The sequence below is a fragment of the Phoenix dactylifera genome, unplaced genomic scaffold (assembly GCF_009389715.1).
Source record: "Phoenix dactylifera cultivar Barhee BC4 unplaced genomic scaffold, palm_55x_up_171113_PBpolish2nd_filt_p 000207F, whole genome shotgun sequence".
Taxonomy (NCBI): domain Eukaryota; kingdom Viridiplantae; phylum Streptophyta; class Magnoliopsida; order Arecales; family Arecaceae; genus Phoenix; species Phoenix dactylifera.
In genome coordinates this window covers 295,088-320,266 of record NW_024067723.1, presented here as the reverse complement: position 1 = coordinate 320,266, position 25,179 = coordinate 295,088, and the positions used below count along the sequence as shown (strand labels likewise).

Sequence of the window (25,179 nt, the reverse complement as noted above, 5' to 3'; positions counted from 1 at the left end):
AAAATTTTCTCTAAATTTGGAGGACTAAAAATATAAATTACCTTTAAAAGCATTTAATCGTTGTTATTTTCTTAATTTTCGTATAAAGTTCATCATCCACATATTTCTATAAAAACTTAATTTATTATTTTCGAATATATATATATTTTAAAAATACTGAAGGACTTAATTGTAAAATTAATGGTTCTAGCTAGAGGCAGCTGGTGCAAGCTTGACATCATTTTTCTTTACATACAAAACCCTACAAAACATTAACGTGATACGTTGCGTCACGGTCGCTCCTCTCTACTGGACGGCGTTCGCGTCGAGGTTCAGTGCCCCTCTCTGCCCCTCGCCCCCAGGCCCCAACCTCCTTTTCCTTCCTCTCTCCCCAATCCCCTCTCCTCCTCAGCCGCCGTCCGCCGGCCATGCCGACCTAGGGTTCCACATCTAAGCTCCGCTGCCGCGCGTGCGATGTCCGTTCTTCCCACCGTCTCCCTCTCCGCCGTGATCGCTCGCCTCCGTCAGCGCCTCGACCACCACCTCCTCCCCTCCAAGCGCAAGCTTGACGACTATGGCCTCGAATCTGACGACAACTCCATTTCCGATGATGCCGCCCGCCACCTCGTGAGCATGCTTGCGCCCGATCCTTTCTCCTCCTCCTCCTCCGCCGCCCCCTTTCCCCCTCTCGCCGATGCCGCTTCCAGGGTTTTCCCATCCTCCTCCTCCTCCTCCTCCCCCTCCCCCTCCCCCTCCTCTACACTCCATTTCTTCGTCCGCGCCATGTCCAAAACCCTAGTCATCCACGCCAGCCCCTTCGACACCGTCGACTCGGTGATCGACCAGATCCGGACGATCACCGGCATCACGACGTGGGAGCAGCGCCTGATCTACGCCGGCCGGCAGCTCCCCGGCGACTGCACCCTCGCCCAATGCTCGCTCGTGAACGACTGCTGCCTCCATCTCACGGGGCGGCTGCGGAGTACCCGATTCCCCCGGGCCTGGCAGGTGGTCAACGATCTCGTTGCCTCCGTCTCCTGGCTTATCGAGAGCGGCTATACCGACAGGCTGCGTGCCATGAGGGAGAATTCGAACATTGATGGACTTGTCAAGGAGTTCCTCATCATGGTCCTAGCCAAAGCGGCCGGCGAGAGCGATGACGGCACCTGGGGCCACCTCCAGGTCTTCCTCCTGGCCGGCGCCCCAATGGTGCTCGTCAAGCTTTACCTTTCTGCGGTCCGTGGATACCGGGCTGTCGCGGAGAGGGCTATTCGGCTCTTTCTGAGCTCGAACTCCGAGTTTCTTCCAAAGTCTGTTCAGGTGCGGTGCGCCCCGATCGTGCTGGAGTTCTGTAAATTGCTGGCCGGGACGGTGGGGAAGAAGGACCAGCTTTATTTATCATGCCGCAGTGCATACTCCATGCTGTTGGAGGCGCCGGATTGGAGGTGCGTCAGCCAGTTGAAGTCGGTGGTGAGTGTGATAGTGGAGCTGTTCCCGTTTGTCAGTGAGATGGCTGGTACAGTGATGGAAGGACTGTCATCAGAGTCGATGATGGTTGCAACCGCCGATCTTAATGAGTTCACTAAGTTCTCATGTGCCTTGCGAGGGGCAATTCAGGACTGGATGGGTGAGACTGGTCCAATTCCAAAACTATTATATAATGGTCAACATCCTCGGCATGAGGATTGGATTGGGTCTTTACATGATATATATGCAGAACTCCTGATGGAGGCCGATCAGTGTCTTAAGAAGGTGGAGTGCTTCCTGGAGAAGAAAGGTTCAGTGCATAGCGAGGCCCGTTGGGCTGGGTGGTCCCATATCCTTGCCATTCTAACGGAGTTGAATTGCTTTTCTAAAATTTATGAAGGTGCAGGGGAGTCGCTTCATTCTGTTCTGGTGGCTCGGCGGTGTCCTCTGAATGCTCTTATCAGACGTGCAAAGAGAAGTGAAAACCTTCGCTGGCTTCTGAAGCTTAAGGATGTAACAGATTTTGAGGCGAGGCAGAATTTGGTACTGATGATGTTTCCTGATGGAAAGGATGACTATGATGAGCTGCACGAGATGCTTATAGACAGGTCACAGCTGCTGGCTGAGTCTTTTGAGTACATAGGCCAGGCTGAAGCAAGTGCATTGCATGGTAGACTTTTCATGGAGTTTAAACATGAGGTAGCCACAGGCCCTGGTGTTTTAAGGGAGTGGTTTTGTCTGGTATGCCAAGCAATCTTCAGTCCGCAAAATGTCCTGTTCTTGTCGTGTGCAAATGATCGTCGAAGAGTCTTTCCAAATCCTGGTATATTCTCATGCTTTTGATTTTTTCCTTTACTAATGGCGCATTCTTTTCTGTTATTATAGTACTTACCACCTAGGAATTCATTATCCTACTGAAATGATTGTCCATTACAGTGAATAAATGTGGTACAGCTTCACCACTGATCATATATGTACTTTTCGCTCGAGATAATGAAGGACAAAGTCAAAGACTTCATCTCAAGGTGTTAAATAAAAAAAATGTATTAGAGGCCTTTTCCACCCTTACACTGTTGTGACAGTGCTAGTGCCAGTTAAAGTGTTATCCAAAGAGCAGGGTGTGGAGGAGGTGCTTATAGGACAATATGCTAACAAATACCTGTTTTCTAAAATGTGGATATTGAACAAATGAAAAATTGATGTTCCTACATGTTACTTCGATGGCTTTCGGAGATTTTGTTGAAAAAAGGCTGAGAATCTTTCTTGGGTAGAAATATAAGTGTTTGTATGGTTGAAAATCACGATGTTATCTAGTATTAGGTCTTCCTTTGGGGATTGGCTATCAGGAAATTCATGATTAGGATCAAGTGGTCGCAAGAACTGAAGCATCATTGTGAGTTAGAAAGGAAGGGCTTTTTGTGGGAGATTGCATGTCTAAGTTGTTACAATCGAATTTCCCATTTAGTTATCCATCAGTTTTGTAACTGGCTGTTTTAGGTAGTGATCAATTTTAAACCGGTTGGGGATGTTCTTGTAAAAGTGTGGCCAACCAATTTGGTATCCTTAATTTAGTGGCTTACAATAATGAAATTGAGGCATCTATAAGATAGTTCTTTTATGAGTTCTGTAAGATTACCCAAGAGTTATTGATGGAAAGTGGTGGTGGCAGAAGGAGACATGTTCTTTATTGCTTTTACATGTGCTGTTGATGTGGACTATGTTTGATGCACATTTTGCTGGTATGTCCATTCACAGTATATGTCATTGGTCATAATTTTTTATAAGTTATAAGTTAGAGAAAAGTAATGGTTGCATTCCAATAACTGTCCTTTTTCACTGCTGTTGCAAAGGAGTCATTATGCCATATTCTTCTGCAGTGCAATACCCTTTTCTTTGGGTGAGGAGGAGGGGGTGGGGGGTGGGGGGTGGGGGTTGGGCTCTTCTAGTTTTCTTTGGCGGAATCATGAAGCGCATCCTTGTGGTAGGGACATCAATAGCTTATTTTTTTAATATCATGACATTGTTGGTGTGTTTAATGCCCGCCTCTTACTTTAGATTCATTTTGCTGATCACTTTTTTCAGTCGCGATTCTTGGTACCCCCACTATCAATAACAATTATACAAAGCTGTCTGCAAGAGATTTTATCTCAACCATCTATCATATATTGGGACTTAAGATTACTATTGCATGCCAAGAGCCTGATCGATGTATATAAGATTCTACATTGTGATTTTGGGACCTAGACCATCCAAAACATTGAACAGTACAGTGGGCTAACTAGTGCTAAAAGAACAATCAAATATCCTATAATTACCACCTAAGATATAATAGAATTTTACTAGGACAAGACAATACATTGAGATAAAAATTGTATCCTTAGTAGGGTGAGGAAATTGCAGCAACCCTGGTAAGAACTTGCTTCTACAGTCATCTGAACAACTTTTATCGTTCTTGGTTAGCATATTTTATAGTACTAGGGATTGGAAACAAAAATGTAGCAAAAAATTGTGTCACAATCAGCAGATTTTAAGCCTAAAGCAGTCAATAATTAAAAGGATATATTTTTTCACATAATTTTGACAATTAAAACGATCATCTATAAGATAATAAACTAAACCAGACAAAATTTGATATCATACATCATGACTATGCACCATGTATACTAAGACCTGTTAGTGGCATGACAATAAGATCTGCAAGGCGATCTCACTGGTGGATTGTTAGGAGAAGAGGGTGGAGAGAAAGAGAACGAGAGAGAGAGAGCATGAGAAAGGGGAGAGAGAGAGAGTGCATGCGAGGAAAAGAGAGGGCGTGAGCGGAAGAGAGAGTACATAGGAAAATTTCGGAATTATTATTCCTTCCTTCAATTGAAAACGATTACAACTCTTATAGGGGTCGGACGTCCCTATGCCAAATAGACTCCTACCTAACTTGGACTCTTATTAAAATAAAAGACAATATGCTTAATTGAGAAAGACAACCAAATAAAAGACAACTAATTGACTAATCCGGAATTAAGGTAATTAAGACCTAATTCCGTCCGAATAAGGAATCCGACGCCTTCTATGGTAGACGTGGACAAGTGGAGGTGGCCTAATTGAGAAGGACAACCAAATAAAAGATAATTAATTGACTAATCCTGAATTAAGGCAATTAAGACCTAATTCTGTCCGAATAAGAAATCCGACGCCTTCTATGGTAGACATGCACAATTGGAGGTGGGCGCAAATCCTGGCGTCTATCATTCCCCTCCCCTTCAAGACGAACCTTGTTCTCAAGGTTCAGATGAGAGAACTGTAACTTGAACTTGTCATACTCCTTCCAAGTAGCATCTTTCTTGGGTAATCCCATCCACTGAACGAGGGCCTCCTGCACATAGACCCCTTTCTTTTTAACCCAACGGAAATCAGAGATCTTCATTGGGTATCTTTGCACAAATTTTCAGTAATAGTCGGTCAGCCCAAGGAAGCCCCGCAGAGCCCGTACATTTCACGATCTCGGCCAATCCACCATGCTCCGAATTTTTTCTGGATCAGCTGCTACCTCTTGGGCGGATATGAGATGCCCAATGTAGTCAACCTCCCGCTGGCCGAAAGTGCACTTCTTCAAGTTTGCAAAGAGGCAATGCTCCTACAAGGTCTGGAAGACGTATCAAAGATGGCGCAAGTGGTCCTCCTATGTCCTCTTGTAGACCAAAATATCGTCAAAGAAAATGAGAACAAACTTAAGCAGAATGGACCTGAAAATGTCGTTCATCAAGGCCCGGTAGGTAGCCAGAGCATTGGTGAGACCAAACGACATCACCAAGAACTCATAGTGACCGTCATGGGTGCGAAAAGCTGTCTTTGGTACATCCTCTGGAGCGACCCAAATCTGATGATAATCAGACTTTTAAGTCCAGTTTGATGAAGAATACTGCCCCATGATGCTCATCTAGCAGCTCGTCAATCCTGGTATCAGGTATCGGGTATTGGTCCTTGACTATGATGTCGTTCAAGGCCTCATAATCGACACAAAACCGCCACGAACCATCCTTTTTCATGAACAGGATCAGAGAAGAATATGAACTCGTACTCGGTCGAATGATGTCAGTATCCAGCATCTCTCGAACAATACGCTCGATTTTTTCTTTCTGAATGTGCGGATAACAATGTGGCCTCACGCTAGCCAGTCCAGCTCCTGGAACAATCTTGATCTTGTGGTCATGCGATCGAGAGGGCGGTAGTCCATGTGGCTTCTTGAACAAATGGTTGAACTCCTCCGGCAAGGGGTCCAGGAGGAAAGCATGCTCCTCACCGTTCGGGCTCCCTTGCCCAGTATGGCCCGTCATCATAATGTACACATCGGCTTCTTGACATAGGAGTCGTTGGATCGAATGCAGGGTACCTGACAGCACGGGTGCCTTCGAATCGCCCTCCAACTGGTACCGGACGCCCTACACCTCAAACTGCATTGTGAGTTTCTCCCAATGACGAAGGACCGATCCCAAATTCCTAAGCCACTGAATGCTGAGGACGATGTCTGACCCTTGGAGACCCAAAGGATACATGTCAACCTGGAACAGGTGCCCTTGAATTTGAATGTCTGTAGTCTTGCAGACCTCCTTGCATGCTAAGCGGTTGCCATCAGCCACCATCACCATGAAAGGCATTGCGGGTGTGATCTTACAATGAAGCTTCTGAGCCAACCGATCATTCATGAAATTGTGGATGCTACCACTGTCTATCAGAATCGATACCGGTCGACCCTCTATCGTCCCGGCTACTCGCATCATTTGAGGTGAGGTACATCCCGACAGGGCATGAATCGAGATCTCGGGGTAGTCGAGCAGGTCCTGCTCACCCTCCGCAGTCGTCTCCTCCTGTACCGACGCCCCCTCTTCTGTCTTCGATATCAGCAAAAACAACTGCTGAGATTTGCAGACATGTCCTCGTACGAACTTCTCATCACAGTTGTAACACAAGTCTTTCTCCCTACGAGCTTGCATCTGTTCCCAAGTCAGGCGCTTGAGGCTAGCACCTGTCGAAACTTGCGATGGGGCTCCCAGGGGTGGGAGTTAGGCCTGTTAACGAGCCGAGCTGCTCGAGCTCGGCCCGATAAAAGCTCGGCTCAAACTCGGCTCATTAGTCAAACGAGCCCGAGCCCAAGCCCAAAATGAGGCCCGTTTAAACTCAAGCTTAAGCCCAAGCAGCTCACGAGCTCGTTTGGGCTCGTGATTTAACACTCCTCCGAAGCGGGAGGCCTGTCTCTCTCCGGATCCTCGGGTTGGGTCGGTAGGGGATGCGGATTACGAACCTCGGGCGTCTAGAAGAAGGGGCAGATCATTCTTGGTTTGATGCGGTCTCCGAAGAGGAGAGGCGAAGGAGGGACGGCGGTCGGTGGGTCGTGGTGGTCGGAGACTAGCTGGCAGTGCATGAGGCGGGTGCTGCCCCACCAGAGTGTGGGGTTCTTGAAGGGGACCGAGAAGCTGGACCCCTCCGTTGCCGCCGCCGGCAGAGGCTTCTGCATCCCGTCGATCTCTCAACACCTCAACACCATCTCAGAGAGTGTGTGTGTGTTGGAACAGGGGAGGGAGAGGGATTGGAGGGAGGGGTGTGAGGGTTTTTTTTTTTCCTCTCTTGCTGAGTTTGGGCTTTGTTTCCTGGCGTTGGAGGGAGAAGGGCTTTTCTTTCTCTCGAGGGTTAGCGCAAAGGTGCGCTGTATGGAGTCAGAGGGTTTTGGATGGTTGGACATTTGATTGATATGGAGGATTTCGGCAGAGACGAGCTCGGGCTTGAGCTCGTAATTGAAACAAGCTTTACGAGCTCAAGGCCGAGCCTTTACTTTGCCAAGCAAGCCCGAGCTCGAGCCTAATACAGAGCTCGGTACCAAGCCTGAGCCCGAGCCTGAGGGAGGCTCGGACTCAGCTCGGCTTGTTAACAAGCTTAGTGGGAGTCGGCCTGGCCCAATGCTCGGGGCCGGTCTGGGCGCTGGCAGGGCCAACGGCGGCTTCTGCACTAGTGTAGGAAGTAGACCCTGATGAGGCAAGTTATATCTTGCCTAAAGAATCTTGTCTTCCTGTAGTCGTGCCAAACTCACTGCATGCGCCATTGTCTTTGGCTAGAAAAGTTTAACCTCCAAACGAATGTCCTCTCGAAGGCTGCTTATAAAACTTTCTAGAAGAGCCCCTTCTGGCTAGCCCTGAACCCGAGAAGCTAGCCGCTCGAACTGGTTTCGATAATCTTGCACCGACCCCGTTTGTTGTAGTTTGGCGAGAGCCTCATTAAAGTTTTCATATTCAGATGGCCCAAAACGAACATAGAGGGCTTATGTGAACTCTGGCCAACTCACTCGGGGATGTGTGGTCTCATACCACTAGAACCATTGTAGGGCCTTGTCATGGAGAAAGGAAGCCAACAATACCTTCTCCACATCTGGGGTGCCTGGGTAGCGGAAGAACTGCTCGGCGTTATAGATCCATCCCGTCGGATCTTCATCCGTAAGTTTCGAAAAGTCCATCCGCGCGAGCCATGGTTGAATTGTTCCACCGTCACCCAACGGAATCCGTCGAATCGAGCTTCCTAGAGACCGAGGCGGACTCTCCGTGTCCTTCAGGAGGAGAGTCACGTTAGAGGAAAGGGTCTCTAGGGGGGCATTGATGGATTCGAAAGCATCCACATGTCGACATATGGTCATGTTGACTTGTGGAGCTCGACCTCTACCCTCGACACATGATCTTCATCTGTAACTGAGCACGTGGAAGCCACGCTAGATGCCAATCGGATACTGTAGTGAATCGGCTACCGTAGCGAGTTGACTATTGCAGCAGATCAACTATTGTAGCTCTGATACCAAGTTGATAAGATCTGCAAGGCAGATCTAGTTGATAAGATCTGCAAGGCAGTTCTCACCGGTGGATTGTTAGGAGAAGAGGGTGGAGAGAAAGAGAACAAGAGAGAGTGTGAGAAAGGGAGAGAGAGTACGTAGAAAAATTTCGGAATTGTTATTTCTTCCCTCAATTGAAAATAATTACAACTCTTATAGGGGTCGGGCACCCTTATGCCAATTAGACTCCTACGGTCCTACCTAACTTGGACTCTTATTACAATGGAAAGACAATATGCCTAATTGAGAAAGACAACAAAATAAAAGACAACTAATTGACTAATCCGGAATTAAGGTAATTAAGACCTAATTCCGTCTAAATAAGGAATTTGACGCCTCCTGTAGTAGACATGCAAAAGTGGAGGTGGTCTAATTGAAAAGGACAACCAAATATAAGATAACTAATTTACTAATTCCAAATTAAGGCAATTAAGACCTAATTCCGTTCGAATAAGGAATCCGACACCTCCTATGATAGACATGCACAATTGGAGGTGGGTGCAAATCATGGCGTCTATCACATGAGGGGATGATGATAGGGTCTGACAAAGGTCTGATGATTGATGGATTGCTACTGATTCAATAGGCTTTAACTATTGAAGACACCAATCTTTTTGAAGTCTAGAGAAAATTTTAGGGTTTTGAAACCATGTAGAGGGAGTAACAAGGAAGGGAGGACAAGCATATTAAACGGAGGGTAATGGAAGAACAGGTACATGAGAAAGAGGGGTAATGGAAGTGTGCATTACTGCATTTTTCTGCCACCCCTCCTTGTCAAGCCAAGTGAAGAAAGGCAAAGGCAGAGGGTCCTGGATACAGGAGGGGAAGGGGAAAAAGAGGAGAGAGAACTGAGAAAAAAATATAGTAAGTGGGAGCCTAACCACCTATATTTCTTTGTCTGATCAGCAAGCAATGGGGGTGAGCAAAAGATGGAAATACCGTATATGAAATGAAATAGAGGAAGAGAGGAGCATCGCACTTTTTACAGGATTTGGTGTTTAGTCATCATCTATACATCTCACATGAACCTAGATTATTTTGTGACAATTATAAATGATGGATGTGCAACATCCTCCCTCCACCTCGACCTAAGAAAACAGGAAATATAAACTAATTCTTACCTTTCACCAAATGATACATCCTCTCCAATGATTGGATATAGAAAGAAGTGTTTACTCACTGGCTGCTGGTATAGTATTTGTATTGGACATCCTTTTCCTCCCTCTCTCTCTCTCTCTCTCGCTCGCTCGCTCGCTTTCTCATTCATTTGGGAAGGTGGCTGAAGATAATCTCTGAGATTGAGGGGTTTCCAGTGTTCATGGAGGGTGGTAGCTGTTTTTTAGGATGGGAATTTAGGTGTGCCTAGTAGAGTAGTTATACACTAAGGGAAACCCATAAATATTAATGGTGTATACTAGAACGCTGGTGGTTTTAGAGCTTAGACTGAGCTGTGGACAAGGTGACCAAAGGTCTTATTAGAGGATTGCAATTTTTGGGCAGATAAAGACCTGCTTTCAAGAGGTACTTGTGATTGGGTACTGGGCAATGAGACAAGGGTGCTTTTTACAACACTTCAATCTGCAAGTCAGTGGTTACAAAGATGATTATTTGTTAGCTTATCAGATCCTGGTGTGAGGGGATTTGGTAAATCAAGTCCAACAAGTATGCCATGAGCGTAAAGCAGGAAATTATTATTGTCGTTACTCGTTACAAATGATTAAGCATGTGTTTTATGATTATATGATGGCTCAAGTTTTGCCTTGCTTTGACTCACTGTAGCAACTACTTCTACCCTTTAGTGAGAGTATTCAACTTCTTCATGATGAGCAATTGATTGGTTGAAGCGGCTAGATGGCAATGATTTTATCTGTTTCTTCCTTGGGGTCAGCTATTTATAATTTCTAAGAAAGGTCAGCTATTTATAATTTCTAAGTAGTTTTCATAGGCCGAACATAGAAGAGGGAAAATTGGCAATTATGATGATGTAAACTCTTCGATGTAAATTTTGTGTTCAAACTGCCAATACTAAAATCAACATGAATGTCTAGTAAAGGTTGGTAAAAATCAGCTGCCTGAAGTCTGGAGTGCAGATCACATCCTTTCATTGTTATAGTTGTAATAGAACAAAAAATTGTCTTATGGATGGTCTTTTGACTTAATTGTTTAGGTTGGCATAGAGAATAAACCATTACAAATTTTGAACATAAGGACATGGGTTCTTCATGATCTTCAAGAATATTTGAAGATTGTCAGAGAGGTGATCGCTGACGTTGTTTGTGCTGATGGAACAAGGTATGCATTGAATGAATATGTCTGTAGAAATGAAATGCTTTCCTTGAGGGTAAGAGTATCCAGATCGTTTAATATGCTCATTTACATATGATCAAAGGTTTCCTATAATTTTCTGCAAGTTGGATGACAATAAGGTTTTCAATATGATTCTTGACACCTTTTGAGTTAAATATAACCTTTAGTTTCCTGTTTTGTTGGATTAATTGAATATTTGGATTGATTCCTTGTCATTATGCCTTAACTTCTTGGCGCTTAATAAAGTACCTCCTTTTGGATATTTACCTGCTTCATGAAGCTTCTGTCTGAGTAACTCCCTCTCACTGTTGTTTTTTTACCTTCATGCATTCCTAATGCATAACAGGTTTTATCAAGGACCTTGCTGCTCTTAGTGGTGGTCCTGTCATCTATCATCTGTGACGTGAACAATGATTTCATTCTTTGTTCGGAGGGTCCCAATCAATTTAAACATTTGAATCTTGCCTTCTGTTACATTAAACAAATGTCTAGCAATAAATTCAGTATGTTTAGCTTAGCTTGAATTTTGCAACTTTGGCTGTTAATGAGAGAGTGATGACCTGGTTTTAGAGTAAAAGGTAGTTCTCTGTCTAATAGGTGGTTGTCTCATTATTGGGGAATACTTCACCAAGTTTTGCTCCATTTTTTGAGAATATCTCAGTGATGAAGAGTAGACTTTTTAACCCTATGGTGGCTATCTCTCATAGATGTAATCATACCTTTTGGAAGAAGGCCATTAGCATTACGAAGTAATTGCAAGTCCTTGTAGTGGACGTTATAGCCCAGACAAAAGTCTTTCAGGTAGCCTTTAGGGTTGTCATATTAGAATTAACTACTTATGAATTGTTTTTAATATTTATTAGTACTTCAGCAAGTATTATCCATTTATGCTACTCTATCTGCCTTTTCAGTTATCTGTGTGAATTATTATGTCATACATATATCATTTATGCATGTTGCAGCATCTGCTGTGGATCCTTTGCACCTGAAGTACTTTGGCTTCTGTGGACGAGTGATTGCACTAGCTTTACTGCATAGAGTGCAAGTAGGCGTTGTTTTTGATCGTGTGTTCTTCTTGCAACTAGCTGGGAAAGGTCTTACATTAGAAGATATTCAGAATGCAGATCCATGCTTATATATGAGCTGCAAAAAAATTTTGGAGATGGATGCTGAGCTTTTGGATTCAGATGTATTAGGGCTAACTTTTATCAGAGAATATGAAGAATTAGGGACTCATAGGGTTGTCGAACTCTGTCCGGGAGGGAAGGAAATTGCTGTAAATAGCCAGAATAAAGAGGAATACATCAACCTTCTAATTGAGCATTGCTTTGTTACATCCATTTCTGAACAAATATCTCATTTTGCTCAGGGATTTAGCGATATACTTGCTAATTCAAACCAACAGAAGTTTTTCTTTCAAAGTCTGGACCTCGAAGATTTTGATCGAATGCTAGGTGGAAGTGATAGTGTCATTAGCATGAGGGAATGGAAGGCGCATACTGAATACAATGGCTACAAGGCAAGAGACCGTCAAATATGTTGGTTTTGGAAGGTATTGGTTTATTTAAAGTTAATAAATTAACTTGTTACCATGCTATATGTTCACTCTTTTAAATCTATAAGTAGTTCAGCCATTTTTCAAATGGATTATTTTTTTAAAAAAATATCAACTTTTACCTTCATTTTGTTCTAGCGTAGTTGAATCCTCCCTCCTGCAGTGCATAATCTTTTCCAATTTAAACTTCTTCAGGTAAGCACTTGATCTGACAATTGGTTTCCATTTTCAGTATAAAATATACAATATATAGACAAGTTTTTCAAGAATAAGTGATTATATTACTATCATAGGCTTCCAATAGAGCCTTTTCAGTCACAGGTGATTAGTTTTTCTATGTATTTGTTGTTGCTTCTTGTGATGGTATTATATTGCCCTGCATGTGATAGTGGAGGTTTCTCCTAACCCACTACATGTTTCTGTATAGCTTGTTTTTGTAGGCGGCTTTATATCATGTGTTCCTTGGTTTAGTAATCTTGACTTAGATCAGAGCATATCAAGCAGGTTCTTTGATGCTCATAGGAGATAAACAGCAGCTCTCTTATTTTACCTTTGTTGCATGATTCTTGTTCATGGTCCTTGCTAATGCTGTATTCATAACATTTTGCATAAAACTAGTTGGTTATGTGGCATCACATGTGGGTGAATGCTCAAACTGTGCATATAAGAACTGGCTAAAATGTTCTGCTGTTAATGCGATCTAGGAGTTGAAAGTCTTTAACAATTTCATCATTATTTAGGTAATATATCTTTGATATTTTCCTGAGAGACTTAACAGAAGTGTCAAATCAGCTAAGCAATTTGGAGGGCAAGCTTAACATTTAAAATAAAATTCTGCATCTTTCAATTTCTAAATCATGCGATAGACGCTGAAGAGCCTTCCTCTGCCATAACCAGAAACACAGATAAAGGAAAATGAGTCCTAACATAGTCATGCAAAGAAATAATTAGGGCTGAGTTCTGCAATCTAAGCAGCAATCAACAATGTGAATGTGCAAGGATAGAAAAACAGAAGAAGAATATATGGTGGAGAAGAGGCGGAGGGCTGAAATGAGAAATAAAAGAAGAAAGTATATTTGGAATCTTCTTATGGGGGAGCGCAAACACAATTTTCAATTCTTGGTTGCAGCCTTCATGATAGGGAAGCCTTAGTGCTAATGCAATTGAAAGCAGAGTGAGAGTGGAAGCAAACAAGAGGTAGAGACAGAGAAAGGGGGAAGGACAAGAAAGAGGGATAGAAAAATAGAGCTGTACAGCCTTTTTAGTATCGTGCAAGATCTGTATTCTTGCCACAGGGGTTTGCCATATAAATGGAAGAAAAGGGTAGGGCCAGTGCGAAAAAGAGTAGGTTTTCAGTCCCGTTTGCTTTTCACTTTAGCCTTTGGGTGCTATTAGATGGGTTTGAATGTTCATCAAGTTTTGCTTCCACCCCTTCCTTTAACCTTCTAATTTCCTGTGGGAGTATATCATGCATTACACCAATCTCGCAGACCTTACTTAGGTATGTGAATTACTGCCACCTGACTCATTTTCCGAAGATTGTGGACTCTCCCAACATCATAGGCTTACGCTCACACCACTATTAAATGAACCAATATGATCTTGGCTCTTTTTATACCAATCTCGGATACCTTATGTGAATTACTGCCACCTGACTCATTTTCCGAAGATTAAATGAACCAATATGATGTTGGTTCTTTTTTTTTTCTTTGGAGGGGGGGTTGGTCACAGGTCATATATAATAACATGGAGATGCCAATAAAACAGCAGCACTGCAAAATGGAAAATGGCTCAAATCTGTATCTTAATTCGAAAAGCATGATATGAATCAATTATTAACATTATGTGGGCAACTTGGAGTGTCTTCAAACCACACTTATTATCATAATGGGAGTTCTATCTTTAAAAAGTTTTCGTAGCAATTTTTGTTTGGGTTGCAAACTGGTCTGATCTCTTAACCATTTAGGCCGTGATTCCAAGGCCCGTATCTCATCAAGCTGGAGGTAACCCACATTGAGTGAAGTTTTTGTAAATCTAAATTTTGGGGAGGGTTGGGTTGGGACTTGTGTAGTTGTTTTTGATCCGCATACTTTTGATACGCATACTATACTTCTCAATTGGTTGGATCCTTTTATTCTTTTACATTCATGCTCAACAGATCTATGAGATCAAATGAGATACATTCTCAACATACACCAGAACTGCATACTTCACTTCTGGTTTGGATTGGATGATTTTCATGTCAGTTTTGTTTTGGTATGGTAAACCTAATCCATTTGCATCTCCAATTCGGTTGCTTCATCTTTATTTTATTGTTTCAATGTCCCTGAGGATTCTTTGGCAGTTAATCTGAATCTTTGTTATCTTTAGAGCATTTCATGTGCTGAATGATAATTTTTGAGTGATTTTGAAGCTCTTATGTGTAAAATATTGTTTGGTACTTTGGCATGATTGTCGACGACCTTGTGATGTTTTGTATGCTTAGAAATTTATTGAATCTCTTGTAGTATGCAGGCAAAGCTTGCCTAACTTCATTATTTCTGTTGGTTTCTCAGTAACTTGAAAGTTTTCATTTGAGAAATACAACATAAAGAAACACAAAAGTTGGAGTCCAATAACCCAACTTTATATTAAATATTTATGAACAGACAAACAATTTATTTATCAAGAGCCAAGCAAACAATAAAATAATCTTACTTATCCTAATCTTACTGAGTTATGCGGTTTTTATATTCCTTACAATATGGTATATGTGCTATAATTTATTCTGTCCACAATTTAGGAAATTCTAATCTTGAAATAATATATTGCTTTGTTTTTGACAGCATGCTATGATGTAAAATTTGAGATAATGGATATGTGAAAATATCTGTTGGATTAAACTTGGTGCTTTATTTCACAGTATATTCTAGGTAGCATAATTCTCACGCAGAATCACAATGAGTAATATTAATGAAGTGATCAGAGAATTTTTAAACAAGCACAGTGCCTGCTGAAGTTACAGCCTCTGATCATTGGATTTTTTTCCACAGATTGTTGAGGGCATGCCTGCTGAGCAGCAGAGGGTGCTTCTTTTCTTCTGGACATCTGTGAAATACTTGCCTGTTGATGGTTTTGGTGGTCTGGGTTCCAAATTGTACATATACAAGGCTTCTGAATCTCAGGACCGCCTACCTACATCTCATACATGCTTCTACCGCCTGTGCCTCCCCGTTTACAACTCCATATCCATCATGCGTAGCCGGCTACATATGATCACTCAAGAGCATATTAGTTGCACCTTTGGTATATGGTAGCTATCAGCGGACAAAGGGAACGACCATGTCTGTATAGTTGCTTGCATATTAATATCTATCCTAGGGTTGCAGAGCAGCCATATATAAGGTGTCCAGCTCAACTTGTTAATATGTGTAGTAAATAGAAGGGCCGGATTCTCTTCAGGAGGTCTATCTAATGTCAAAATATAAAGGACTAAAAATTTCTTTTTATTTTGGAATTCTCTTGAATAATCTCATGTGCTGCGAATACCAACGGGGAACAAAAAGAATGTACCTTTGGTTTGCATTCTTTTCATGATCTATTATTTTGTTCAGATTTTCTCCTTGGTTGCAGTTGAGAATTTTTATGTTGCCATGGGCTTGATCTAGTGTTGTTATTTTTAAAAAATAAATATCCATTACTGAAATGGAAGTGCTGATGGTTGTGTGGAAGCATGATGCATGCAATATAAGCGCTTAGAAGTGCATGATGATTGCTCAATGATCATATTTTGTAAATTTTCGTATGCAACCTTTGGCTTGAGCTAAGGTTGATAAATACAGATGTCAATTTATCAAGTAAAAGGTGATTATCACTGGTTAAATATGGTGCTGTGATGGTAGTTAATTATGGACTCAATTTCTGGGAAAGGTTATTACTTGAAAGCCTACTGACTTTCCTGCTGGCCTCTTTTGAGTTCGTGAATGCCAAATCAAGTTGCTCCCAGGAGATGGATCCACATATGAATATAACAGGGGCAGGCTTTCTCGAAGTATCCGCAACCCTCCAAGTGGGATTTGATCAAGGTCAATTGATATGATCATCAAAGATTTAACCAGCTCGATAAATTGGCACCTTTAAGGCTTATCAATATAAACTTTTCGGTTAAAGGGAAAGAAAAGACGCACCCTCTTCATTTGGTACAACCACAAAAGACCAGCTTGGTAAATTGGTACCTGCAGAGCTTTTAATCAAAGGTTTTCTGCAGAAGGGGATGAAATGTTGTATCCTCAAACGGATTCTACAGTTTTCCCATTTCACTTTTGGAAAAGCAACCAAGTACCATGCATGCTATACCTGACAACAATCCAACCTCTTTAAATTTCTTGAGATATTAGCTAAGACAGGCGGGACAAAGTTAGGGCTAAAAATGGGTCAGATACAAATTGAATGATGGTATGTCCATATTTAGGTCCACACTTTTCGATGAATACAAATATGAATACAAATATTAAACAAATACCAAAAATAGTATCCAACTTTTCTCTAAATAGATACACAGACGAGTCTGATATTAAGTCTGCATATTTGTTTTGAATGAGTATGTATACAAGTCAAATATTAATTATATTCATATTTTTTAATCAAATATAGATATAAGTTAGATATTATTCAAATATAAATAATATTTGAATTATATATGAACAAATAAAACAAAAAGTAGATAAATAACTGAAATACACTGGTCGAGCGCTCATGTTACAAAAATATAGATCCAGTAAGATTCGTAGATATCTGAATTTGGATCGGATGAATTTGATCCAAATTGGATAAGGAAAAGGATGTGGTCAGAGTCTGGCCGGCCCATTTTCACCTCTAGACAAAGCAACAGTGTATCACACTTTTGAGTATCTTCCAACAAACCAACCACCTTAAATCTCTCAGGATATTAGTCAACCAAGCGGCACTTACTTCTGTGCTTAACAACCATACTGCTGTGCTAACCATTATATGAAACCAGAACAATTTGATGACCAGTCAGGCAGTACCATCTAATTTTTGTGAGAAGCTAGCGCAAATGATCTATTTCCATGATATGTGTGAAATGCTTACAGGATGACCAGATGCTCACAACACCATCGAGAATGATTAAGGATATAATCATACACAGAAAAATTGATGATAATAATACAGAAGGAATCACAATGAACAAAAATAAAGAGGATCAGTGGGTGGGCCATCGATAGTTGAAGCTTCAGCAAACTGAGTCCAAAGATAAGATCGTGCATGCAGTTGACTCAGATGAATGGAAAGAATCCACAGAGCATTGATAGCGAGATGAAGAGTGAGGCAGTGCAACGTGGCCCATCAGATGGCCGCTGAGAAGGTGGTGCTGCAGTTCCTCCACCGGCAGGGGGTGGTGTCTTTGATGCAACAGGAGGCAGAGGCGGCTCCACCACATTGGAGACATTCAGGACAGGCATGGGAGCTAAGGCTGGAGGCTGCGCCGCAAAGGGGATGAGTTGCAACAGATCTCCAGCTTCAACAGGCTCCATAAAGACGGGCGCCTTAGGTCCCAAATTCCTACAAGAATTTCCTGCATGATCCAAAGCACCAGTTGGTTTCAGTTACAAATGCAGATAGATCGCTAATTTTGGATTGAATCATTAGCAATTCTGTACAGCTGCATTTGTTTTGAGAGGCATATAATTATAGCATGCTTTTGTTTCTAATGACCAGGTATATAGAAGCAGTAGAAGCAAGGTCGGTCATAATGACCCATATCATCCCATACTGACCGTACTAGTAAGGTACTAAGGTTAAGTTTGGTATATTAGTTGAACCGGTCCATACTAACTGAGTAGAACATCTCCTACCGCTCAGTGCCAACCAGTTTTGGACAGTATCACGGTTAGGGGTGAGAAAAAAGAGCTAGCAGCCTATCTTGGTATGAGATGTGTACTATAATGTACCATACGATACTGATTTTGCGGATCTTGATTAGGAGACATAACTCCATGTATCATAGGAGCTTGCATTTGGTAATTAGGATCCTCATATTGAAAACAAGAGTTAAGGATAACATCATGGGTCTAATTATGTGCTTCACATTCAAAGCAACATCGCATCAACAGGTTACTGCAATGCTACTGATATTATTTTTGCATCTGCAATGATGAGCATAACCTCCAACACCTTAGTTCTTGTAAGTATGGATAAGAATAAGGGCATCATGTGAAAATGGTCAAGGATACGTACTTTTGTATGCTCTAGCTGTCCGTGGAAAATCTGTGATGATTCCATCCACCTTAGCTCCCTCGACAAATGAATTGATCTGGACAATTGGATCTGAGAAATAGTCCCATGGTTGAGATACAAATTCATTCTGAAGAAGATATACATACACAGAAAGGTTATATCTGTGAAACTTATTCACGATATCAGTTTTACTGGTAATGAACAATTGGGTGTCAGGATAGATGGAATCCGTTAAAATGGCCACAGAATCAGCAAATTCTTTAATATCTTCAACCGAGGAATTGACAGCATCGCCAACCGGTCCATCTATCTTGTAAACAAGTTTGTACTTGGTATGCTGCCTGAACTTCTTCAGAACAGAACTATTGGTAGACTGAATCATAATTTCTGGAGTGGTCTGAGTGTTATAACCAGCAAAACTTATGGCGTTGATGACAGCATCTGTTACACCAATTCCTAATTTCTCCACTATGAATGCTGCATTCTGTAACCATATAAAGCAATTAACTGTAACAGCAGCCTTGCAACTGGTGATGATGAAGACTAATTTTAATGACAATCAGAAGTCCTAAATATTTATGACTAGGATGACTCTGTGAATATACAATACTAATGCCTGGGGAAGCAGGATTCATAAAGATGACAGTTCAGCTGGTCGAGTATGACAGACAATACAGTTCCTAAAAGATGCCTTCGAGGTTCATATTTACAAATTTTCGTAATTTCAAATGGAGGAATTAAATGCAGTTTTCCCTATCTTTTATTTGGTGAATATTATCCTATGTGACAGAGTTCTTGGGAAAAGATTTTTTTTCCCTCCAATTTGTACTATAACAAGAGCATGATCAATTGCTAGTGTCTGTCAGATAATTAGGGTACCTCTTTCATGTCATGTTCTATCCCTGATTGTAAAACCTCAACATGTTTCTTAAGATGTTTTTATGAACATAATTATGTGGAAGGATGATTGTAAGCACCACTTATGAAGCTTTGCTTTTCATATAGAACTAAGATCAATCCTACTCAAAACTAGTAAAGCTAGTAAAACTAAATTCAGTCACGTAAATTCACAGAAGGATGCAAGCTTGAACAACCATTAGGTGGCCCACCACATCATTTTTCAACATTATGGCAATTTTGGATAATCCTATTGGATCCTCAGGATTGGAAACAGTATTTCTAGGATTACAAAATATAAGGCCTAACTCAGCCCATGTATTAGATCTTTCCAGCCGATTCCTGTAGGAGAAAAAGAAAGACCTGAGGTCTTTTTTTCTCCCTATAGGATTCAAGCTGGCCCATTCCAAATCTATTGATAGGATTTTTATGAATATAGTAGGCTTAGACAAGCCCATAGGCCTGTGATCTTGCTGGTTGTAGTAGCCGAATCCGCAAATTCTACAGAATTTTCAGCCCAATCCTATAGGAAAATCCACAGAAGCCCTAACTAGTGCACCAATCCTAGTGTAGACAACACCATTTCCCTTACCTGTTTCTAACGAGCCTTTATATACATATATAGTATCCCAAAAAGTATACAAAATTTTGACATACCTTTCATCAATCATATGGAACCCTTCAAAGCAACTCCCTAGAAATAAACTAGCACCTTATATTCATAATTTTCAGACATCAGCTAATCAAAGGCCTCTTTCTTATATGTTACTATGTTTTATGATAGAATTAATGATGAGATTGGTAACAGTGTTATGAAGTTAGAATAGTAACAAGTCTAATCCACTAAGCTAATGAAAGACCTTTATTTTATAAGTTGTTGTGCTATGAATACAATTAAAAAAGTGATCAGTTATGCAGTTGTAATAGTAAAAAGTCCCACTCCAATAAGCTTCTCTTCGATATTGTTGTATCCAATATCCTAGAATTTCATATAAATGAATACATACCCCCCTTAACTACAATAATCTTGGCATATATTAGATGCCACTGTGAAGTCATTTTCCAAGGTAAGAAGTTGTAATATTCGAAGAAATAGATAGATTCTTTTTCTTGTATTGCACTTTCCTCAAATGAGTAGGTACCCCCTTAACTAGAATGGTCTTAGCATATATTAGATGCTATTATGAAGTCATTTTCCTAGGTAAAAACTTGTAATATTTGAAGAAACCGGAGGATTTTTTTTCTTTTCTTGCACAATGCGAATGCTGAACCGGCCCGACCGGCTGGTTCAGCTTGTACCGAACTGCTACCAGTGCCGACCGGGGTCCAGTTCGGCCACAGAAAATGGTTTTGGCCGAACCGGTACCGGTGCCGACCAGTACGCCGACTGGTCCCGGTTCGGCAATTCTTGCTTGCACTTTTCTCAAATGAAGTGACTTTTTATGGAGTTGCAGCTTCTTTTTCCCTCTCTTTTTCCCTTTTGAGTAAAGATGAGGTATAATCCTGTTTTTCATCAAGCACCACCTTATAACCAATATGAGCTTCTACAGCAACCCCAAGCCTCATATTACGTAAGACCCACGAATACCAGTATTACTGCATTTAATTCTCCGGGGCCGCCATTTTAAAATCAAAACTAAATTAGTTTCTTCTTTAAAGAGTACACCTTCTCGTTAACTGGCCACTAAGAAAACATAACATGATAACATATAATCGATAATAGGAACAATTGTTAAACCATTCCTAAACTGCTAATGTGTAAGTCAAAATCATTGCTCTATAAGTTCTATTAGTGGAATCATATGTAGAAATAAACCTTGATGTAGCTCATCAATGCATTTGACTAACACCAAATATTTAGAATGCATGGCTGAAAGTAGTGTTGGGCATCGGGCCGTGCCGGGCCGGCCCGGCCCAGGCCCACCGGGCCCAAGGTCTAAACGGGCCGTGCCTGGCCCGGCCCGCTTATGAAGCGGGCCGTGCCGGCACGGCCCGTCGCGGGCGCAAAAGGAAGCCCGGCCCGGCCCCCGGCCCGTCTATTGGCGGGCCGGGCACGGCACGCCACGGGCCGTGCCAGGCACGGCCCGTAACGGGTGCAAACGGGCCGTGCCAGGCACGGCCCGCAACGGTGAGGGGTAAGGAAAATAGCCGTTTCCAACGGCTATTTTGGGAAAAAGTCGGTTTTACCCCTCCCAACAGTCCAATAACGGCTGAATTGAGGGGTATTTTGGGAAAAAAATTTTTGGCCTTCTATAAATAGCCCTTTCCTCCCTCATTCTCACCACACCAAACCAACTATTCTCTCCTTCTCTAATACTATTATTTCTCTCTTCTAAAGTGCTCTTCTAGCAATTTAATTTTTAGTTTGCATTTAGCAAGTGTTCAAGTGCTACACAAGAGGAGGTTCTTGTTGAGAAGAAAAGGTCACTCCTGTTGAGAGCACAAGAGGAAGCTCAGAATCTCGGCTCTGCGGCTCTGCCTCTGCCCTCCGACCCTCTACTCAATTCCTCCAATCCTCCTTGTGGTTAGTTTTTATTTTTTTAATTCATCAATTTAGATATGTCATCTTTTGAGGAAAGTCAGTTTGGCATTCCTCCTGTTTCTGAGGGAGAAGAAACTAATCCCCAACCCCATGTTCCTAGTTCCTCTAGAACTAGTGAACCGAGTGAAGATCAAACCTCTTCTCGTAAGAGGACTAGTGCTGTATGGACTGAATTTGATAGAGTTATGGTTGATGGAGTCTGGAAAGCTAAATGTAAAAAATGTGCCAAACTTTATAGTTGTAGTAGTAGTGGGGGAACAGGGCATTTAAAAAGACATCAAGAGAGTCATAGGATGCATGATTCTCATGCTCAAACTCAAAGTACCCTTAATATACAAGGGGGATTACTTGTAGGTAATTTTGCATATAATCATGAAAATCAAAGAAAAGCACTTGTAAAATGGATAGTTAAGGATGAATTACCTTTTAGTTTATGTGAATCTTTTAATTTTGAAGAATATGTTCAATTAAACCTACAACCTGCTTACAAAAGAACTAGTAGGCGTACATTTAGAAGAGTAGCTATGACTAACTTTTTAGCAATGAAACAAAATTTAATTGAATCACTTTCTACTTTAAATGTAAAAATTTCATTAACTTCTGATATTTGGTCAGCATCTGTAGGTAGTAATTGTTTTATTGCCATTACTGCTCATTATATTGATAATGATTGGCAATTAAATAAACGTATTCTTGCTTTTCGTGCTTTTGATTTTCCACATTCTGGGCAACAAATTTCAAATATCATTTATCAAACTGCATGTTCATATAATATTAATGATAAAATTATGTCTATTACTTTTGATAATGCATCTAATAATAATTCTGCTGTTGCATTATTAAAAGACTCATTGCATCCCATGTTAGATGGAAATTTATTGCATATTAGATGTGCATGTCATATCTTAAATCTTTCTGTTCAAGCTGGCATGGGTATGATTCAAGATGTGATTGGTAAAATTAGAAATGCAGTTTCTTTTATTCATGCTTCAAGATCAAGACATCAAGAATTTAAGGAACTATGTATAAATCATGGTAAACGTTTTATAAAATTTAAACTTGATGTAATTACTCGTTGGAACTCAACATATAGCATGATACATGATGCATACCCATATAGAAACTTATTAAGTGCATATATTAATGATCGTGGATTAGGCTTTACATTGACTGAAACTGATTGGAATAAAGGAAAAATTTTGGAAGATTTTTTGCTTAGTTTTTATAATGCTACCAATGTTCTTTCTGGTATTTATTATCCAACTTCATGTTCATTTTTACAACAAGCATATATAATTAGTCAAAAATTTGCAGAACATAGATATGATGATGTTTTAATGCCTATTATTGACCTAATGGAATCTAAATGGAATGAGTATTGGGACAAGATATGTCCTATGCATAACTTAGCTGCTGTATTTGATCCTAGAGTTAAATTAAATGGCGTGCTAATTTTACTTGATGCATACTGTGAAAATATGATTAAAGATCCTGAACCTGCTAAAAATGAGGTAAAACAACTTCTTTATGATATTTATGCTATATATGATGAAAAAATTCGTGGATCTAGAACACAAATACAAACCTCTATTCCTTCTTCTAGTAGTTCTCGTTCGTCATCTATTTTTTCATTCATTGCACAGAGATGACACACACATGCTTCAAGTTTATCTTCATCTTCTTCATCTTTAAGTAGTGAACTAGAATTTTATTTATGAAATGATCTTCAGTCTGCATATGATGAAAATCAAATAGAGAATCTAGATGTATTATCTTGGTGGAAGAGTGTTAGAAATCAATATCCTGTTATGTCTGCAATTGCACGCGATATTTTAGCTGTGCCGATGTCCACGGTAGCATCGGAATCCGCTTTTAGTGCAGGTCGGCGTGTTCTTGACGAAAAGAGAAGTAGGATGACGGGCGAAACGGTAGAGATGCTTCTCTGCTTCAAAGATTGGTTGGATGCTGAGGCAAGACTTCAAGATAAAGGTGGACATAATACAACATCCTCTGATGATGATGATACAAACACTACTGAAGACTGAAGAGTGAATACTGATTCACTGAATCACTGATGATTAGTAAGATTTCTTAATTTTTTATAATTGTACATTTTTATTGTATTTTGGAGGTCAGACCAAGGTCCAAACCTCAGCCCTTTGGCCCCTTTCTTATTGTATTCTAGAGGTCAGACCAAGGTCCAAACCTCCCTTCATGTACCATTTTGATTTAAATTAATAAACTGGTAGGGGTCTATGCCAAACCCCCCAACATTAAGGTGGCTTTATATTCATAAATCCTTAGTTTTCAATATTTATTAATTTATTAAAAAAATTTATGAAGCATTAATTTTTATCGGGCCGGGCCGGGCCCAGGCCCGGACCGTGCCAGGCCCGCGGGCCAGCCCGGCCCAGGCCCTGATGGGCCGTGCCGGGCTGGCCCGCGGGCCGTGCCGTGCTTGGCCCGCGGGCCTAGAGCGGGCCGTGCCGGCCCAGGCCCGAAGCGGGCCGTGCCTGGGTCGGCCCGCGGGCCAGTAACCTGTGACCCGGCACGGCCCCTTTAAATGGGCCGTGCCGGGCACGGCCCAGCACTGTAGCTATCGGGCCGTGCCAGGCACGGCCCTCTTCGTGCCGGGCCGCGCTGAAAGCCTACTTTAGAATCATTAGTAATCTATTCTTGTAAGCTTGTAAGAATAGATTATCGCGAAAGAAGAAAGAATGTGACATAAATCCCCAAATTTGAATCTGACAAGTTTCCCTAACTGAATGCACAATGATTAAACTATAAAAGGAAATGAAATGATGATTGCTCTAAAACTCCAAGTAACCTTATAAGTGCAGAATGTTGGTTGAGGCGAATAGTTCAACTATTATGGTTAAAAATTTTACAATATACAAGGTTGCAAGATCCTTAACTTGCACTTGTATTGGTCAAGGTTCGCCATCTTCGTACCGAACCTCGAACCGGTACTATCCTATTACAGTATCAATATACGGTACAATACAAGATAGCAAAATGTGCCGAGTGTCAAAACCGTACGAGACTGCATACCAGTTCAGTACGGTACTGACCGGTAAAACGAACTTTATCGGCCATCCTAGTCAAATGGGATGAGTATTGACCGATACTGATATCGACTTTTATTGGTATGAGGGTGTCCTGACCGGGATGACTCATGATTCATTTTCTCAGGGGGGTTCAAAGATGCCTTTAGGCATCTCATGAGGCTCTTGACTCCATAATGTGAGAAGAGGGGGGAAGACAGAGGGGACAAGAGAAAAAGAAGGGGAATGGGAGATGGCTTCTTCCCTCATCACCAAGGAGGTGTCA

The 25,179-nt window shown here is 41.3% G+C and overlaps 2 protein-coding genes across 3 annotated transcripts in view; one reads left to right on the top strand and one right to left on the bottom strand.

Moving 5' to 3' along the window:
• Positions 1-261: 261 nt before the first annotated feature.
• LOC103719049 (E3 ubiquitin-protein ligase UPL5-like) lies at positions 262-15,772 on the top strand. The gene is made up of 3 exons (XM_039117365.1): positions 262-2,269; positions 11,581-12,170; positions 15,206-15,772. Exons 1-3 carry the CDS (start codon positions 454-456, stop codon positions 15,467-15,469), a joined length of 2,670 nt encoding a protein of 889 aa, XP_038973293.1. The 5' UTR covers positions 262-453; the 3' UTR covers positions 15,470-15,772.
• A 1,435-nt stretch (positions 15,773-17,207) lies between these two features.
• LOC103719050 (glycerophosphodiester phosphodiesterase GDPDL3) overlaps positions 17,208-25,179 on the bottom strand; it is a 32,911-nt gene continuing 24,939 nt past the window's right edge. For both annotated transcript variants that reach the window (XM_017845706.3, XM_008808118.4), the window contains exons 8-9: positions 18,411-18,894; positions 17,208-17,748 (exon numbers count right to left, since the gene is read on the bottom strand). In XM_017845706.3, the coding sequence (XP_017701195.2) occupies positions 17,450-17,748; positions 18,411-18,894 (783 nt within the window). In that variant the 3' untranslated portion in view covers positions 17,208-17,449. The remainder of the gene's footprint in view (positions 17,749-18,410; positions 18,895-25,179) is intronic.

Bases quoted from the DNA above. Each gene is read 5' to 3' on its own strand.
- LOC103719049 (XM_039117365.1), top strand. From the start codon at position 454: ATGTCCGTTCTTCCCACCGTCTCCCTCTCCGCCGTGATCGCTCGCCTC. The intron at 2,270-11,580 runs GTATATTCTCAT...TGCATGTTGCAG, and splicing joins AAGAGTCTTTCCAAATCCTG to CATCTGCTGTGGATCCTTTG. The intron at 12,171-15,205 runs GTATTGGTTTAT...TTTTTTCCACAG, and splicing joins AAATATGTTGGTTTTGGAAG to ATTGTTGAGGGCATGCCTGC.